This window comes from Lupinus angustifolius, chromosome LG03 (assembly GCF_001865875.1).
Source record: "Lupinus angustifolius cultivar Tanjil chromosome LG03, LupAngTanjil_v1.0, whole genome shotgun sequence".
In the NCBI taxonomy this organism is placed as follows: Eukaryota; Viridiplantae; Streptophyta; class Magnoliopsida; order Fabales; family Fabaceae; genus Lupinus; species Lupinus angustifolius.
Window position 1 is genome coordinate 17212204 of NC_032011.1, and position 20236 is coordinate 17232439.

General features: G+C 33.0%; 1 protein-coding gene across 1 annotated transcript in view; it reads left to right on the forward strand.

Annotated features, from left to right (window-relative positions):
• The window catches only part of LOC109343560 (DExH-box ATP-dependent RNA helicase DExH3), a 15489-nt gene continuing 2930 nt past the window's right edge, over positions 7678–20236 (forward strand). The window contains exons 1-14 of the mRNA XM_019581917.1: positions 7678–8173; positions 9511–9665; positions 9750–9837; positions 14353–14598; positions 14968–15063; positions 15980–16168; positions 16267–16426; positions 16507–16637; positions 17364–17537; positions 17616–17888; positions 18338–18532; positions 19287–19490; positions 19631–19700; positions 19818–19966. Of these exons, the coding sequence (XP_019437462.1) occupies positions 7763–8173; positions 9511–9665; positions 9750–9837; positions 14353–14598; positions 14968–15063; positions 15980–16168; positions 16267–16426; positions 16507–16637; positions 17364–17537; positions 17616–17888; positions 18338–18532; positions 19287–19490; positions 19631–19700; positions 19818–19966 (2541 nt within the window). The 5' untranslated portion in view covers positions 7678–7762. The remainder of the gene's footprint in view (positions 8174–9510; positions 9666–9749; positions 9838–14352; positions 14599–14967; positions 15064–15979; positions 16169–16266; positions 16427–16506; positions 16638–17363; positions 17538–17615; positions 17889–18337; positions 18533–19286; positions 19491–19630; positions 19701–19817; positions 19967–20236) is intronic.

Consider the following 20236-nt stretch of genomic DNA (forward strand, 5'->3'; position numbering starts at 1 on the left):
CTTAAGTCAATTAAGGATTGGGGAAGACATTATTACAATGTCCACACATGCTGAGACGATACCCTCATTAATAGCATGAACTAATTTATACTCTATAATTCGTTAAATATTTATTATTCTTTACTATTTAATTATTATTTATTAAAAGACTAAAGTTATATTTAGTTTGTTTTTATGTCTCTTAAGATTCAACTTTGTCCTATGTATTGCTAACTAGCAATTAGAGTATAAAAATTTCCTACAATGTGACAAACAAATATAAATTAAGGAGATTGTCATATCTAAAAGGACTTGCTAAACTTAGCCTTTCAATAATCAAATTCCTATTCTAAGTTGATTTTTAAAATAGTTTTCAAGTTGTTGATTTGGTTGTGAAGTTTCAATGATAAAAATTATTAAAATTTAGATGTGGGATTGACTTACTATTTATTTCAGTAATACAGGTAAACAATCTAACAAACAAAATAAGTATAACTCTACGCAGTATTGGACATCAAATACATTAAAAGCTAATACTTTAGTCTATTTAGCAATTATTTCTAGCAATCTATGCATGTGAAATGAGTTTAGTGAATACCTCAATTGTGTTAGTCGCCGATATCATTGTGTATACTAACACTTATCAAAATAGCTCTATGTCTAACGACTATAATGATAAAATTAAACATTATGAACTCTCAATCATGTCTCTATGTCTAGTAACACATACTGTCTAGTTTGAGAGTTTTTCGACATATCTAGAAAACATATGAATATAGGCATTATTGTGACAATTAAGCATACAAACTACGTCTAGTGTAATGCAAAAATGATGAATTACATGCTTTGGACTATCGAATCAAAATTTCTTGAGAGTTCTTTTCCTAAAACAAACTAAGCATTTCGTCAAACACATATTAAGCATTATGCACAACAAAAGTAATTCATAAAAATCAAAGCATTTCATTCATAATCGAATTCCAAATACATACATGAATAATTAAACCAATATCAGCTAAGAAGTAATTTAACTAAGCATTTTCATACATAGCTCAATACAAGAGAAATTCAGAACTTGTAGTTCATAGAGAAGTGTTGGCTTCTCCATGAACATACAAGGACTTCAACATTTCTACTTCATAACCTTTACATCATATTTTCAACGTCATAAACTAAATAATAAGAAGACTATAAATCATCCTGATGATGTAAACCCACTAAGGGTACCCTTCAATTCAAGGATCACTCAAGACCTAGGGGTCCCTATGACTAGGGCAATGGCCAAATCCTCCAAGGACAAGCTCTCAAAAGACACCATCCACCTTGGTGAGCCACTTGATCGGTAAAAGACATTTATGTCCTTAGGATTTATTTAGCTTAGTTTAAATTTATTTGCATTGAATTGAATAAATGAGACTTTATTCTCATGGGTAGTCTTAGAGTTCATTTTATTGTTAAAGTCTTTCATTTGATGTTGATTATTTCATGTAACATGGGGGGGGGGGGGGGGGTTAGGAATTTAATTATTTAAATTCTTTATATCATGGTCCATTAGTTGGCCAAGTAGTCCAAGTAAGCATAGGCACAACTAAGAGAGGTATTTGAGTCAAGGGTAGCCTGGAAAGATCAAGCATCATGGCACAGCTACAACATTTGGGTATACGACAAATCATGTTAGAACCGTGAACTTATGTAAGGTTGTTTTCAAAACTTAGGAAATTTAGTTGATTAAATCCAACTACATCATTTGGTAAGGAGATTGAAGATCACACAGCTCAAGATCAAGGAGGTTCAAGTTCCAAGTTTGCTTCAAGATAGATCAAGATAAGTGTATAATTATCTATCCTATTTTAGCTTGCATCTATTTGGAAGATATGGTTATCTATCTCAATCAAAGAGGGCACATTTGCTTAAAGATAAATGTAGAATTATCTATCATATTTCAGCTTGGATCTATTTGGAAGATATGATTATCTATCTAAATCAAAGAATGCGTGAGACTTGGAGATATTATAGAAGATAAAGGAATTCAACCAACAAGAAGATATGATTTCCAATAGAAGATCAATCCTCAATACTTGATTTTCGGCCAGCCAAGGCATCCCAACCAAATTTCCCAAGTGATCAAGACCTAAAACAAAATAGATTTGACTTGGTTTGGATTAGGATTTGATTATATTTTCTTTCCAAAATAATTAGGACTTAGTTTATTTCAGCCCGGCAAGTATATCTATTTCTATTTGACATTGATCATTAATAAAGTTAAGTTTTCTTTTGAGTAAAATTGGATTGAATTCCTAAAGTTGATCCAAAGCTCCTTAATTCGAAATTATCAAGATTCTTATTCTTGTGGCGTTCTAAGACTCATCACCCTATCGGTGTGGCGTCTAAATTCTTATCAAGGATCCTTCCTTGTGGTGAATATCATTGACTCATCAAGCTCTTGAGCTTGTGGCATCTCCATCTTCATATCTTTTTCATTTCCCCACATTAATCTATCCTAAAATTGTCCTAAAAATCTCTATCAATACCAAAATCGAATTTTGATTTATAAAGCTCTTAATTTCAAGCTAAAACGATCCTAATTCTAAGGCAGCCCCCTTGAGGTTGTCATCATAAGGGGTGACTCAAACTCGGTTCCTAACTCCCTAGGTACTGAATATAGTACTCAATACCTTATTTTTGGCGTCTTGGATCTCCTTTTGTAATTTATGAATTTTAGTTCATGTGCTGAGCGCAATGGCAGTACGCTCATCACACATATTTTCAAATGAGACCCTTTGTATGACTTCTTCCACGCTTGGTGCGTCTTCCACGCTCAACAGATCCTGCGTTGATCTCAACTATTGTGTTGAGCGCATGTAAGCAAATTTGTAGCTTTTATATGCTTTGTACCATTCAGCTCATTTTTGGCCTTTTTGCTCATTTTCAGTCCTGAAATATCATGGAAACTTGAATAGTAGAATTAGTACAATTTATCACCAATACATAAAGTAAGCATTTAGAGTCAAAATATGTTAAATTATTCTTATGAATTAAGGTAATTTTGGTACCTAACACGTATTCATGTGTGTAATAAGAAATAAAGGCTTGCGTAGATTTTGGCTAAAAATATTATGTTCATTGGTGTGTTTTTTATTATATAAAGAATAAGAGAGAATAAACAATGTAATTTATAGTTTGTCATCCCCATATTGAGATAGTGAAGTAGTACTCATTTGTCCATTAACAAGCATAAACTCAAATAAAAAAATAACATAATATTGACCGCGATCGCTCTTACCATCTTTACAATTTTTTATTCAAATATAAGGATAAAAGAAAAGTCTAACATTTGTCATCATCCACAATTCCCACTTCGAGGGATAGAAATATAACTCTATATCCGCTACTACATCTCAATTTAAATATGAGATATATGATATTAATCGCTCCCAACCTTTTAATCTTTATTACAACTTTTATAATTAATATATAATTAATTATGATTTGGATTATTTTTATATAAAAAATTAGTTAATTTATTATTTATTTAAGCATTACCTAAAAATATTTTTATCATATTATTTACAAACTGTATCATTTATGTTGTTATTAAAATATTTATTTTTTATGACAAAATAATTTTAGAGAGAGATATTATGGTTTATTTATAGAAAACAATAATTTTAGCATTTAATTTAGGGATAAAGATCAAGAGAAAAATGTTGTATTTATTACTTAGTATGTTATTATCATTTATAAAAATGAAATTTTATAATTATTATTGACTAAATAAACAAAAAAATAAGGGAGAAAGAAAAATTGTGTGTAAAAGATTGCTACTGTCGAATATATGGCATTGGGGGAAGAGAACACATTGGGTCTGATACGAAGTATGGGTGTTGATGCGTTGAGCAATGCAAAACAACTCTAAGATCCCATACATCGTCTAGCACTGATTGTTGTACAACTTTTTAGAGAGGGGATTGAGTTGACCTTGAAGGTTGTGTAGGTGGAAAATTAGATGTTTACATGTTTTCTATTGTTTTTTGTTTGTTCTTTTGATGTGTGTCTTACATCTATTTAAAGGTCAAGTGTCATTAGTGCATACCAAATAACATTTGATTTTATTTCGATAAGAGTATCAATTTTTTGATACATTTGCAAAATCAAATAATAGTCATGCCAGATTTATTTTTCATCATTATTTTAATTTGATTTTAGACTATAAGAAAATAAGTTGAGAAACCTCGAGTAAGTAACATGTATCTAACCTTAAAAACACTGGCTATTCATTGCCTTATTTTCTTCATGATTTTTTTATTCCCCAAATAAATCAAAACTTAATAGTCAACATGATTCCATCTTTTCTCAACCAGATTAAATGTTGTAAATAAGAGTAGTGAGTATGTCGTAAAAGCACTAGTCTTTTGGGTATGGTCATATAATAAAGATAATTTGTTACATTTATGGTGTCACAGTCCAATTAAAAAGTAACATTCATTAAAAATAAATATATAAACTACCATTCATATATTACTTATTAGAATTTGATTGATTAGGGATATAGTAACATGATTTTGTTTGGACATGTGGTTTTTGTTCATTATCATGATCTTCTGGCTTACATAGACTACCTATAAAAAACATAGACTACATAAACTTCAAATTATGGGGCTTATAATGGGATGAAGATCTTTTGTCTCCACTCTTGTTCTCATTAGTGTCATCATTTAATTGAGAAAAAAAGTTAAAAAAAAATAAACTAATATTTTATATTATTTTTTGGAATACTATTGGATAGGGACATGAGGATAGAGACTTTTTAGGGCAGATGATCCTAGTCCCTTATAATGATCATGACTTGAAGCCCTTCTTACATAGATTTCAAAGCCTATTGGTCTAAGTGGAAAAAATTTAGTTCCACTAAAATAATGTATTAGATTTGAATCTTGTAAATGTAAAAACATATTTGAGATAGTTTTGCCCCTTTAAATGGGTCTTCTGGACTCAAATTTGAATAGTAAAGGGCAAGATGATTTCCATGTAGAGGTGTCTCAAGCAAAAATGATAACATACACTTAGCAGTGTAAGTTTTATTATTTATGGTTGAAAACTTACTTGCATTTGTTCAATTGTGTTCATATATACAACTTATGTTGTGTTTTAAGACATTATGTAGTCTCCAATGGTAAATATGTATCGAGGAAAACTATTAATCACCTCATCTACATGTTTTGGGTTGATTCAATTCTTGATTATAGTAGCCTTTGTAGAAACTTCTTTATCGGATCCCTATTGGGGAACCACTATTGATGAATGCAGAAAGTGAACCATGATACTCAAAACCCTAGGATATTAAATGAGAGTTGAGGGGTGGGGATATCTTGTTTAGAGTTGAGAAATGAGAAATAGTGGTTTTGCCTTTAAATGCATGATTCTTTTAGCACAAATGTAGGAGAGGCGTCCTATTCTGGTCTACTGGTGAAAAATATCATTGATAGTACTAAAAAGTGTAATAATTTGACTCTTTGACTTTCACAGTTTCCTCATTCTTCCTATTTTTAGCTAGGTTATAGAACCCATATGGTTCACTAATCAATGTCCTTAAAAAATTAAGGACTATTTGCTGTGGTGTTATTCCACCATTGGAGAGTGCACTTGTGTGTTATTTTGCCATCACTAGTTTATGTAATGTACTGTCCAAAAATTGCAAGGAGGAAAGAGAACACAGCTAAAAAAATGTAACCAAATGTATAAAATGTGGGTAGTTTATAATGTCTCTTAAGAACTTCCTAGAGTTGCACAATTACACTCAAATATTCAATGAATTACTTATATTATTTGGAAGTGTAAACAAATATAAAATAAATGCTCTTATAAGCACATACTTTTTTATAAGTAAAAAGTACATGTAATGTAGGTTTAGAAAATGATGTGGAAATCCTATCACACATGTGAAATTGATGGTCATAGCATATCATAAATCACAATGTTAAAATATGTAGGGTAATCATATAGAACAAATGGAAATATAAGAATATGTAAATGGTAAGTCTCAAGTCGAATTGATGATAAATTAGTCCATAAAATTATAGAGGGACTTTATCTGGGAAAATTACTTCATATCTTAGTCATCAATTATATGAAAATCTAATGATTAAAATTATTGAATAAATCTATAACATTAGATTTTCGTAAAATGGATAACTAAGATGTGTAATAGCTTTTTTCTACATACTCTCAGAGTAAATGGATGTCTCCCTAAATTAAATGTTGTAGAAATAAGAATGTTGTACACTAACAAAACAAGATTATAAGGGAAACATAAGAGATTAAAGATAAAGTTAGAGTAACATCGTGCATAGAAAAGATGATAAAGACTCTAATGGTATTAACATGTGTGAAGAAAAGCTTACCACATAAAGGATAGAACAACTATGAATGATTTTAATATCAATAATTTATTAATAAACATCACAAAACATTATGACAGTTTTAATCTAGCTAATCTCACAGTTAAAATAAAACTTAACTTTTATTTAATGTTATTTTGGAGTTTAAGTAGGGTAAGATTTTCAAACTAGAAAGCCAAAACAATATATTTAGAGTAAATTACATTCATATTCATTGAGTTTTAGTGAAATTATAAAAATTATTCCTTATTTTTTTACATATACACAAACCACATCTAATTTATATACATACATTACATCGACTATATCTACAAGAGAGATACGTATAATCTTTTAAACAAAAAATATGATGAACGTAATTACTTAAGTTAAACTCTAAGGGGTATTAGCACAAGGTCGCTGTCATACTTAACAATGTATTATGTGTCAAAGCTTATCTCGTCAACATTCCTGGATGATGAGTAGCACAAGAGAACCGAGAAGCAAAAAATATAGTACAAAACTCATGTTGGTTTCTTACAAAATGCATCAATAATTATGAGAAGGTGTTAGTTAAATATACAAAAGATAATAGTGATTTCATATAAAATTCTATATATAAATTTACATATGATCAATTTATCATAACTAATTTATAATTAACTAATAAAGAGTAAATTATACTTACCTCATTAGATTTAACTTAATTATATTTATCACTTTTTTTATTTAAAATATTACATTTATTTCCTCTGCACAAATAAATAAGTATAATGTATGTATAAAAATTAGAGGTAATTTATATGACTACAAAAACAAGAAGAGTTATTTATGTGATTTCACGTGTGATTTAGTCATATATTTATTAAACGAATAACTTGAAATATAAGATATATATTTAATGGATGAGATCTTCTCTAATATTAGATGGAGATTGCATACATGACAAATAAAAACCTTTAACGACCAAATTTGAAATTGTTTTTCAATAAAAAATCAAAATTTCTTAAAACAAATTTATCCTTGTATTCCAGTATTGAACTCTTTAATATCATAGAGAAGTTAAACTCATATTTAATATGTATTATGTCTACCAACATAAGGTTATTTTATTGTACCTCAAAACATCAACATTTTAATGATAGTAGGTTAAAAATGTAGTTAACCAAAAGAAAACTATCATCACTAAACTCAATCTTTATTCTTTTTTAACACAATATTATAAAAACACCAAAAAAAATAAAATTCATTACACAAAAAATAAAATAAAATAGAAAATATATAAAGAGGGTTAGGAGATGCAAAACCCCTTGCACCCAAACACTGCACCTCAGCCTAATTCTTTGGGTATGCAATAGCCACACACACACTCCACAACTTTAACCTCCATTTCCATTATCACCACCATGCCTCACTACTCAGCCATTTTCCAAGGCTACCTCAGATTCAAACCTACTTTCTCTATTCCTTTCTTCACCGCCATGTCCCTCCGTTCTCAACCTCTTTCCCTCACTCGCAGAGGCCTCCACCTCCACCCTGCCGCCGCTAAAACCTCTCGCCTCCGTTCTATTCGTGTTCCGTCATGTTCCGTTGCGCTTGATCTTGATAGCTCCGGTAACCGTCGACGTGGTCCGGGATTTAAGCAGAGAACTGTTGCTGTGCCGTTTTGGACTCACCAGACCTCTGGTTATGGTCGTTTTGCTTATCAAGATTTTAATTCTGATGATGAGGATGATGATTCTGATGTTGAGCTTTTCTCTTCTCACTCTCGCGCTCGAACTCAACAGAAACAACCACAACAGCAAAAACAACAACCGGTTTGTTCCATTTCTCTATTCATTTATGCGTTTTTACACGTAGTTCATGAAATAGATTCGAGGTTTGGTTTAAAGTAGACTCGATAAGTAGGTTAAATGAGGAACCATGTAACTGTGTTAAATTCTAATTGAAAAACTTTTGTCTTCATGATATGTGCTGCAAATAAATGTTGGACAATACTGCCCTTAAATTTTACATTGATATAATATTATGTTCTTTTAAGTCATTTTTATAAATTTCAGTTAGTTGTTGTGCAACTTATATGTCAAATAGCTCTAGTTCAATTTGTTAGTTTCGTAGCTATAAACTATAATCTTACAACTATAGGTTATTTTTCCAAATAGAGTCCATGTGAACTTGGTCCATGAATGTACAACAACAACCGAGCCTTATCTCCACTATGTGTGGTCGGGTATATTGATCTAACGATGTCATAATGCTCTATCACAAATTAATTAAATAGAGTTAACAAGTGAGACACTTCATTAGATTTAACTCATGTTAACCTTGGGATATTTTGGTCAACGAGAGCCAGATGCTAAATTTGCATTTTGTAATGTTAGAGACCAAGTTGAGGGTTGTCAATTTCCGGGACAAAAATGACTGGTTTATTCTATTTTAAATGTTCTAGTGAATTGAATTTGTGCTTTTTATTTGCTTTTCAATAGTATTTGTTGCACCTGGGGTGCTGCACCTTATTTGCATCCACAACACTCAAAACTTCTCTCCCTGGGTTTATAGCAAGATCATCTTAATTTACAAAGTAATGGAGAAAGTTATTGGATGCTTACAAAGAGAACTTGCTTTTGTTGCTTTGCTGGTAACATTTAAGAGCGTGTTTGGATTAGCTAGAAAAAATAGATTATTTCAATAATCGACTCTTATAGAATCAAATTTATGTTTGGATATTTTACTGAACAACGATTTTAATGTATTTCGTTTGGGTAATATAAAAATATCATTTTTATATTTTTAATTACAAGAACATGTATGAAGTTATCTGTTTAGATTATATAAGTTTGTTTGGAAGTTAGTTATGCAGGGGTGAAATGGAAAATGTGATTGATTTCAAAATAATAAAACAACTTCTTTTCAAACGACTGTCAAACATCTAGCTTCTCTAAAAGTAGTTTTGTTCATATAAAAAAATAAATTTTTAATATTTTAATCAGGTGTCAAATTGATTCCTAAACAACTTTTTTCTTGGGAACTAATGTTTCTCAAACATGTTGTAATTAGGATAAATATAAAACCTTGTAAAGGGTTATGCTTGCTAATTTTGAATTGGATAGATCTGTTATCCTGACTAATGTATTTTCTTGCTGTTGATTATTAGGGTGATTCAACTCATGAAAACATTGACGAGTGGAGATGGAAGCTGACCATGCTTCTTCGCAGTACAGATGAACAAGAAGTCATGTCAAGGGAGAAAAAAGACCGGCGTGATTTTGAACAGCTTTCAACTTTAGCGACTAGGATGGGTTTGCATAGGTATCTTAATTGTACCTTTGTCTAATCTAAAGCTTTCTTTGCATTCTGTTTATTAAGTTTCTGACTAAGAGTTGCCTTTGGCAGCCGGCAATATGCAAGAGTTGTTGTCTTTAGCAAAGCACCTCTGCCAAATTACCGTCCTGATCTTGATGATAAGCGTCCGCAAAGAGAGGTATCACTTTGCATCAAAGTTGTGCTTTCCGTTCTATAAGTGCTTGTGAAGATTTTATATTTAATCTTGATTAACTAAATGAATCTGGTGGACCAACAACACGGTGAGGAAAACCTCGTTAAGAGGATACCTTATTAGACAATATAATTGAAATGGAGCTTCAGAATTACATTTGTGATTCCAATTTAGAATCAGAAATAAAAAATTAAAAATTATACATGAGTTCAATTCTAAGTACTTTGGTTGCATCACAGATTTATTTTCAAACTATGTTTGTCATATTTTTTAATTAATCAGATATGATGACCAAATTAATATGGGTGGTGTCACTAACAATGAACAAATTGGTGAAAATTGTGTTTGGATATGGTGGTGATTGTGGGAATGGGAGTGGGGACAGTGGCAGTGGTGGTTTTGACTATTAATGGTAGAAGACAGGTTGGTGACTAACATGGTGTTCATTGTATCACACTTAAGTGCCCATGGCTGTTTTCTTTAATGTAGGTGCATATGAAGCACTGATACGGACATGTGTATCGGATACGATACGTATCCGATATGTCGATACACATATTCTTGCAAATGCATGATACAATACATTTGGGGTACTCATATAAAGTATGTACATAAAATTCATAGAACATAATAAACATATAATTATTGTTATGAATTTCCAAATACAGAACATATTTCTTAGACATCATTAAATACAAAATATATTCATATTCTCATAAGAAGTCTACACTTAGTACCGACAAATAGGAAAATTATCAATCTCGTTTAATCGATGATTAGCATTATGCATATACATTTCCTATTAATTCTCTATGTAATACACATGTTTTGTCGTTTTTCTATCGCTACAAGTCCACTTGGTAGATTAAATATTATGTTTCTCTCTTGTACTTAATTGATGGTGTTATGTTTTTCTCTCTTAAAATGCTATGACATGGTAGTTTGGGTGTCTATGAAGTATCGGGAAAATATTTGAAAAGTATCGTAGAGTATCTGAGAAGTATCAGATTTATAAATTTTTTTTTCTTTCAAAAAAATAATTTTGACACGCTATGGGTACGCATATATGAAGTATCAGACAGTATCGATATCGGATACGTACCAGACATTGTAAAGAGAATGAAGAATTGAAGAAGAAGAAGATAATACAGTTATGGAGAGAGAAATAGAGAGAGAATCAAAAGTGCACCTAACTTTTGAATTTGTTATTCTATTTCTGTTATTTATTTCTTACAAGATAAGAGCTCCTCACTCCTCACTTCTATTTATAGAAGCTGAGAACTCACAAAAGCTAGGACACATCAGCAAAACTTAAGAGCTAGATATTTATAAGGCAAACCTTACTTATATTCTAATATACCCCCCCTGAAACCATACACCCCTTTCTTCCAAAAAAAATATTACATTGAACAACTATTTATCTTAGGGATAAACCATCTATTAGTCTGAGACACTTCCTCATAGCAATGAACTTGGTTGTTGATAGAGGTTTAGTTAAAACGTCTGCAGTTTCATGTTCAGATGGGATGTGCTTGACCTGAAGAGCCTTAGATTGGATTCTGTCTCTGACAAAGAACAGATCCAGTTCTATGTGCTTTGTTCTGTTGTGAAGAACAGGGTTGTGAGCCATAGCCACAGTACTTAGGTTGTCACACAAAATCAGAGGAGTTTGATGCTTAAATTGAAGTTCTGAGAATAAGGATTCAATCCAGATAACTTCTTGAGTAGCTAGGGCAAGACTTCTATATTATGCTTCTGTGCTAGGTCTAGACACAATTTGTTGTTTCTTGGACCACCATGTTACAATGTTTGGTCCAATGAAGACACATACTCCTGAGATAGACTTTTTGTCATCTGGATCTGCAGCCCAGTCTTCATCACAAGAAGCCATAATTGAAAGAGGAATGGAAGAAGTAACTGGTCTAATATGCTGACCAAAGGAAGTAGAGCCTTGTAAGTATCCGAGGATTCTTTTAACTACACTCTAGTGTTGAACAAGTGGTTGACTCATGAATTGACAAACCTTATTCACACTAAAAGCAAGATTAGGTCTGGTGACAGTGGCATACTGCAATGCACCAACAACAAACTTGTATAAGCTAGGATCTTCAAAGGAATTTGAACCAGATTTAATTAGTTTGCAAGTAGTGCACGTAGGTGTTGGAGTTGATTTAGCATACAACATATTAGCCCTATGTAGAAGATCCCTGATATACTTGGTTTGAGAAAGAAACAAAGACCCATCTGGTAGGTGATTGACCTCTCCCAAGAAAATAGTCCAGTAACCCTAGTCTCTGAGCAAAAGTGTGACTTAGTTTGTCAATGATGCTATGAACTTGAGACATAGATGAGCCAATGACAATTATGTCATCAACATACACAAGAACAAATAGTTTGTATGTTGATGTGATGAGAATGAAGAGAGTTATCAAACCTGCTGATATGAAAACCAAGTTGAATCAAGGTACCTTTAAGTCTCTCAAACCATTGTCTGGGTGCCTGTTTTAGACCATACAGAGCTTTATGAAGTTTGCATACAATATTTTTGTCCCATTATAAAATCCAGCAGGTTGAACCATATAAATTTCCTCATTTAGTAATCCATTGAGAAAAGCATTATTGACATCTAGTTGTTCTAGAGTCCATTGATAGGTAACAACAAGAGTAAGAAGGATTCTGATTGTGATAGGCTTGACCACAGGTGAAAAAGTTTCAGTATAATCCACACTAGGTTGTTGATGAAATCCTTTAGCTACAAGTCTAGCCTTGTACCTATTGATTGAACCATCAACATTTTCTTTTACCCTAAACACCCATTTGTAGCCAATAGCTTGTTTATGAGAGGGAAGAGGAACCAAAGACCATGTTCCTAACTTGATTAGAGCATCAAATTCCTCTTGCATAGCCTTTTGCCAAACTGGATCACCAAGAGCCTCTTTAACATTTGTAGGTTCAGTCTGAACTAAAAGTGTCCTGAGAACCTCTCTAGGGACTATAGATTTGTCAATTCCAGATTTAGACCTTGTGACCATAGGATGAGTTGGTACTAAAGTAGTGTTCTTATCAGTGGTGGAAAGATCATTATGTTCTTGGTCAAATGATATAACAAGAGGACTATGAGATATGGGGGAAAGTTGACTAAGAGGAGACACTATATGTTAGTTTGTGGAGTGAAGAGGAACGTTATCATGTACAGAATTGGAGGGAAAAGATGATGATGATGGTACTGAGTAGGTGACATAGGAGACAAGTAAGAAGAAGTGACTCTAGGAATAAACTCATGAGTGACAGATGTAGTTGATGAAGGAGACATATGTGACTTTCTGTTTGGTGCGACTAAATCAGAAGCATAGGGAAACACATTTTCATTGAAAACAACATCTTTTGAGATATAAAGTCCGCCCTCTTTTGACAAACACTTGTAACCTTTGTGCATAGAGGAATAACCCAAGAATGTGCATTCAGATGATCTTAACTGTAATTTGTGACTGTTATAGGGTCTCAACAAAGGAAAACATGCACAACCAAAGACTTTTAGAAAGGTGTAGTCAGGAGAAAATAAGGAGATTTATTGTTTAGTGAAGGTGTGGGAAGTCTGTTTATAAGATAAACAGCAATGGTAAAAGCATACTCCCAAGATTTGGAAATGCATAGAGGCCCTCTGAAGTGAGAGACCCTTGAAGCAGAACCTCATCAGTACCCTGTGATTTAACAAGATAGTAGTTAGGGTGAAACTCAAAGTAGCATGAATTATCTTTGGCAAATTTGAGACACTCATTAGGTTCTTTGTGATAGTGGGAACAAGTAGTAGATTTTGCAATGATAGACAAACAAGAGGATTAGAAGAATTAAAATAGATATTACCATAACAAGAAATAGGAAGAAGAAGAAGATAAGGCAGTTATGGAGAGAGAAAGAGAGAGAGAATCAGAAGTGTAACTAACTTATGAATTTGTTATTCTATTTCTGTTATTTCTTTCTTACAAGATAAGAGCTTCGGACTCACAAAAGCTAGGACACATCAGAAAAACTTAAGAGCTAGATATTTATAAGGCAAACCTTACTTATATTCTAATAGACACGATACGTGAAAATTATTGAAGTGTCTGTGCTTCATATAAGGTGCTAAATGCTAATTGTGATGTGTAGGATACAAGTGCAGATTAATTCTTGCTTTCTTGGAATTGAAAGTTTTAGGGTCTGGGTTAGGAATTGGTGAAGGGTTTAATTTATTTGTTTTTTAATTCCTTGGAATTGTGATAATGAATTATAATTCTAAGTCTAAATGGATAAGAAACAGGAAATTTAGAATTTAATGTTCCGAATCCAATTCTGAATTTAATTTTGAAGAACATTTCCAAGTGCCAAAAAGAATATTAGTGTTATTAGAAGACAACATCCTTCTTAATGGTGTTAACACTGTGGAAATTGTGATTTTGGCAAATTCTGTCTTCTCTGATGTTTGCATTCTGATTGACTGATTATTTTATTCTCTTGCAGGTAGTCTTACCATTTGGTGTCCATAGAGAAGTAGACACTCATCTTCGTGCCCATCTTTCGCAAAAGGCTACAAACAGTATAGCCTCTTTTGATGATTCCTTGTATAGATCAAGTGATGGCAGAAACAATCCTGCCGGTGAAGGACTTTATGGGCGGCCGGAGCCCATGACCCATACCAGTATTGCCAAGGAGAAGATTCTTCAACGGAGAAGTTTGCAACTGCGTAATCAGCAACAAGATTGGCAGGTTTATCAATTCTCCCAGTTTTAAGTGCATTTCATTTGCCATTGTAGACTCAGGTGTTTTTCAGTTTTTTTGCACTTCATTGTAGAGACTCAATGGTATCTACTTTTTATGTTTTGGAAATTGTGTATAAAAAATGTGCTAGTTGCATTAGCTGTTACTAGCCCTGTTCAGACTTACTGATTAATGAGCAATGATTAAATATTTTAGGTCTATATTTGATAAAAGTCATGGTATCTGGTTTCTGACTTGATACATCTTGATGTCAGCTGTTTATCGATTTGTTCTAGCAGTGAAATTTCTGTATATAAATGTCCTTTCTTATTGTTTTAGCCTTCAGAAGTGCTATAATTGATGCTGGTTTATCCACAGGAGTCTCCGGAAGGGAAAAAGATGCTTGATTTTCGGAGAAGTCTTCCAGCGTTCAAAGAGAAGGATGCATTTTTGAAAGTCATTTCAGAAAATCAGGTGAAAAAGGAAAAGTGGTGCCCTTCGTATTATTCTGTAATTTATTATTTCTGCCCTTCAATGAAAATTTATTTTCTTCTTCAAAATAAAAATAAAGATTTTGGGATATGGTGTCTATGTGTGAATGATCCTTTATATAAAACACCATTGTATGATTTAATTTCTGCCTGTGAGTTTGAGTGAAATTTGCTTACTCTTGAAACAATGTCTTATGAAACATCATGGATAATTTAGGACATCTGTATGTCTTATTTTCACAACCAACATTGGTTATATCCCGACTTCAAAATTTTGGTCTCTATTTTTGTAATGTGCAGCATATCACTGTTGTATTACAATACTTAAATGAATTATATGGAGCTTTTGCATGGGCATGAACTAGAGTACTTGTTTACTGAACAAGTCATGTGAAATGGCTTTTTTATGTAATAATGTAATAATCCGTGATTGGTAGTTTGCAATACATGAATCAACTTTCACTTTTTGTGGCTTCTAACATCTGCCTTGTAATAGGGACTTCAATATGAGATCAGGGTCAAGGATTACTAAGATGATACATGGAGAGACATTGGCATGGGAAGACATTCTTTTGGACAATTATCAAACATATATAAAAAATGTAGTCATAGGTTATAAATTCAATTACAAATATATCAAGTGCAAATTGCAATATGCTTTAGCATAATTTACAAGACAGTCCAATGGATCACATAGTATGTTTATGTGTTGTAGCGATCAAGGGCTAACAATCAAATTGACATGACTTAAAATTTCTCAGAAATAGTAAATTAGAATGCGTAACATAAGTGGTGATATTTTGTTTTGGAGCTCTATTTCTTGTTAAGACTATTAATCCCACTGTGCTTGTGCTGAATAATAATTTATGTTAATTTCTCTCATTAATGAAAATCCGCAGGTCGTTGTTGTCTCAGGTGAAACTGGTTGTGGTAAGACCACACAACTTCCTCAATACATATTAGAATCCGAGACTGAAGCTGCACGTGGAGCTGTATGTAACATAATTTGTACTCAACCTAGAAGAATATCTGCTATGTCTGTTTCTGAAAGAGTTGCAGCAGAACGTGGCGAGAAATTGGGAGAATCTGTTAGTTTGTGGACCTTTTTATCTTGCTGATGCTTGAGTACTTCAACTTAATGCATAACTGATTAAGTTAAATTCTCTGCATGTTTCCCCCTTTAAAGGTTGGCTACAAAGTTCGTCTGGAAGGTATGAAAGGAAGGGACACCCGGCTTCTTTTCTGCACTACAGGTGTATTATTGCGGAGATTACTTGTTGATCGGAGTTTAAATGGGGTAACTCATGTTATTGTTGATGAAATTCATGAACGTGGAATGAATGAAGGTGGCTACATAATTGTTTTATTCTGAAGTTGTTTTATTCTATTTAATAGGATACTTATCACTGGTTTACACTTTTTTCAGATTTTCTTCTCATTGTCCTGAAGGATCTTCTTCCTCGCCGACCTGATTTGAGGTTAATTTTGATGAGTGCAACCTTAAATGCCGAGCTTTTCTCTTCCTACTTTGATGGTGCTCCAACCATGCATATTCCTGTAAGCTCAGGATACTCGTTTTTGTAGTTTGTTACTCTGTATTGAAGTTCAATCAATTTCATTCTAATGGTATATATCAGTAGTCAAAATATTTGTTCTGGGGTGTTTTTTCATTTTATCATAAACTTGTCGGTGATAAGTGATGTTCCTTTCTTCTGAACATGGTTTTCTCTCTAGATGAATATTTCATATGCTGTTAAAAAGTAAGAACTGTGTACTTCATCAGTCCACCCAGTTATCTGTCAAAAGAAAAGCTCTGTTTGGAGTTCTTTGGCACAATTACTCATTGCTCACTTTTGTGTTAGATCCTGAACCAACACATGGCATATTGCAATCATCTTCTCCATGTCTTAATAATTTCTTCCTTTATCCAAAAAAATGGACAACGTATTTTTCAATCGTGTTAGACTTGTTTTGTTGTGCTTTGTTGAAAATCTTTACATAGTATGTCTGAAGTCCAGACAAAAAAGGAGGGTTGTGTTAGGCAGGCCACAACCATTGTAAAATCTTCAGAACACCCTCTTTCACCCCACCCAGTGTGAAAAGGCTTGGTTGTTGGGGTTAATAGGATTTCCACTAACTAGTATATGGCATTTTCACATTTACTGCATTGAAGGCAATATGTGCATTTACTTACGGTTGTGATGGTTTGCTTATGACTTAAAAGATACTCCAAAGTCATTATTGTTTTTCTCTTGATTTTTTGTGGATCTGTGCAATTCCCAGGGTTTTACATATCCAGTTCGTTCCCATTTTCTTGAGGATATTCTGCAAATGACTGGATATCAATTGACTCCTTATAATCAAATTGATGACTATGGTCAACAAAAAACATGGAAAATGCAGAAACAAGCTGATGCTTTCAAAAAAAGAAAGAGCCAGATTGCATCCACTGTTGAGGTGCATAACTTTTGCTTGAAAGCTATTTTGTTCCGTTTGTTTTTCACTGATTCTGTTCAATCTCTATGATTTTTATAGGATGCACTGGAAGTAGCAGACTTTAAGGGGTATAGCCCACGGACTCGTGAGTCATTGTCCTGCTGGAGCCCTGACTCAATTGGTTTTAACCTTATCGAACACGTTCTTTGCCACATTGTCAAGAATGAAAGGCCAGGTGCTGTTTTAGTTTTTATGACTGGTTGGGATGATATAAACTCCTTGAAGAATCAGCTTCAAGCTCATCCTTTGTTGGGTGATCAGAGTCAAGTGTTGCTTCTTGCATGCCATGGCTCCATGTCCAGCTCTGAGCAGGTTAACCTCCTAGTAATAGACTGAAAAGAAGTCACAGTAGATAGTTGTTGATGTCAACTTACTATTTAATTCAAGCTATCTAGTAGATAGATTTTTCTCTTAAAATGTTGAAAATGATGTGTCTTAAACTTACTGAAAACAAGTAAAGAAGGGAATGCATTTCTAAATGAAACTTGGAAACAATATTTCATTTAGTCTTGTAAACATGAATTTGACATCTCTCATTTTTAATTTTTTAAAGATGAAATTTATGGCAGAAAGTAGCTTGTTTTTTAATGCCTAATTTGTTTGTGTGTGTGGGGGGTGGGGGGATTCCTTATTGAAGCAATTAAGATTTCCCCTATCCTAACTGAATACATTACATTTCTGTTCACCCTATTTTATAGTCATATTTATGCATTGTTAAAATAATTTTTTCTTGCATTCTGGTTTTGCGTTTTCTTGTGCAGAGGTTGATATTTGAGAATCCTGAAGGAGGGGTGAGGAAAATTGTTCTTGCAACTAATATGGCTGAAACTAGTATTACCATCAATGATGTTGTCTTTGTGGTTGATTGCGGAAAAGCAAAAGAGACATCATATGATGCACTAAATAACACTCCTTGTTTGCTTCCATCTTGGATTTCAAAAGCTGCTGCTAGACAGGTATTTGGGATTTTTCAACTTAGTTTACTGTATTTGGATTATATGAGAATTAATTTTTATTTTTCATTTCAAATGGAAGATAGCTCAATTCTCCAATTTAAGGGGGTAAAGGAAAGCCAAAAAGAAAATTAGGCACACCTTCAGCAAAGTCCTTGGCCCAAATGCGTTTCTGAAAATTTGGTTTTTCACTGAATCCAATGGAATTGATTGATCCATTTAGCGAATACTGACTGGTTGAATGGGGCTTGGATACTGTTGTTTTATTTTTAAAATATTTTTTATTACATGTGAAGAGATTTGCATTTCTAGACCCTGTGCTTTTGTTATTGAGTTAATAACACATGAAAGATAAAATTATTGTGTGGTACACAATGGATGTTTCCCCCTTTACAGTATATGCTGCAGAGTGTAGTGGTCAGAAGATGATCAAAGTGACCAAGAATAGTGGTGTAACATTTTTCAGTTTTTGAAGATATGTTCTTCAATAATTTTAGGCTGAAGTAGTGTGTCAAATGGAAATAGATGCTCATGCCTGTGCTTTTGATTGATCTTTGAAGTTGGATTATGGATGGTTTTAAACATTCAATTGTTGCTATGCTATAGAGTTGGTGTACATCTTTTGAGTAGTTTAGCTGCCATCTATAATTCCTTTATCAGTCTGCTGCTTCATAATGTTTTTTACATCAAGTTTTGTTCTTGTATTAAGTATTTGGATTGTCTGGTTGCTTAGAAAATTTCCATTTCTTTTCTTTAGAGAAGAGGAAGGGCTGGTCGTGTTCAATCTGGTGAATGTTACCATCTTTATCCCCGATGTGTTTATGATGCTTTTGCTGATTACCAATTGCCAGAGCTTCTAAGAACACCTTTGCAGTCCTTATGTCTGCAAATCAAAAGTCTACAACTTGGAAGCATCTCTGAGTTTTTATCTAGAGCTCTGCAGTCACCAGAGCCTTTATCGGTAAAATTCATTGCACATGATTTTGGAACTTGCATAGAAAACTATTTGAATGTACTTGTGTTGAATTTAAGACATTCTGCATCTTGCATTAGTGTCGTTTTATCCAATTTATTATTTTGTTAATTAATTTCATTGTGCAGGTTAAAAATGCTGTTGACTATTTAAAGACTATTGGGGCCTTAGATGAGGATGAGAATTTGACAGTTCTAGGTAAAAGAGATTTTTCGTTACAGCATTTGTTCTTGATTTCGCCCACCATTTTCTATTTAAAACTCTCTCCTGTCATTGGTTTCTGCAACATTTTGAATGCATTTTTTATTTTTCCAGGGCGCAAGTTGTCAATGCTTCCTGTAGAGCCCAAACTTGGCAAGATGCTCATTTTGGGAGCTATCTTCAAATGTTTAGATCCTATAATGACTGTTGTTGCTGGTCTTAGTTTAAAAGATCCATTTATGATGCCGGCTGACAAGAAGGATGTAAGTTATTGTTATGACATTTTCTAATCCCCAACCCATCTATTGAGATTCGGTGTTCCTCTTACTATAAATGGTTCCGAATTTTTTAAGTTTTGATGTTATCAAGTAAGGCCACTTGAATATTATTATTGACACTAAACTATAGTAAGTTCATGGATTCATGCTCTTTTGGTTGCCATGCTGGACCTGTGACCTATCAAGCATGCCCCATGTACTGGTTGATTAGATTGGTCCAGTTGAGTAAACATTGCTTCATATTGGTCCCCCCCC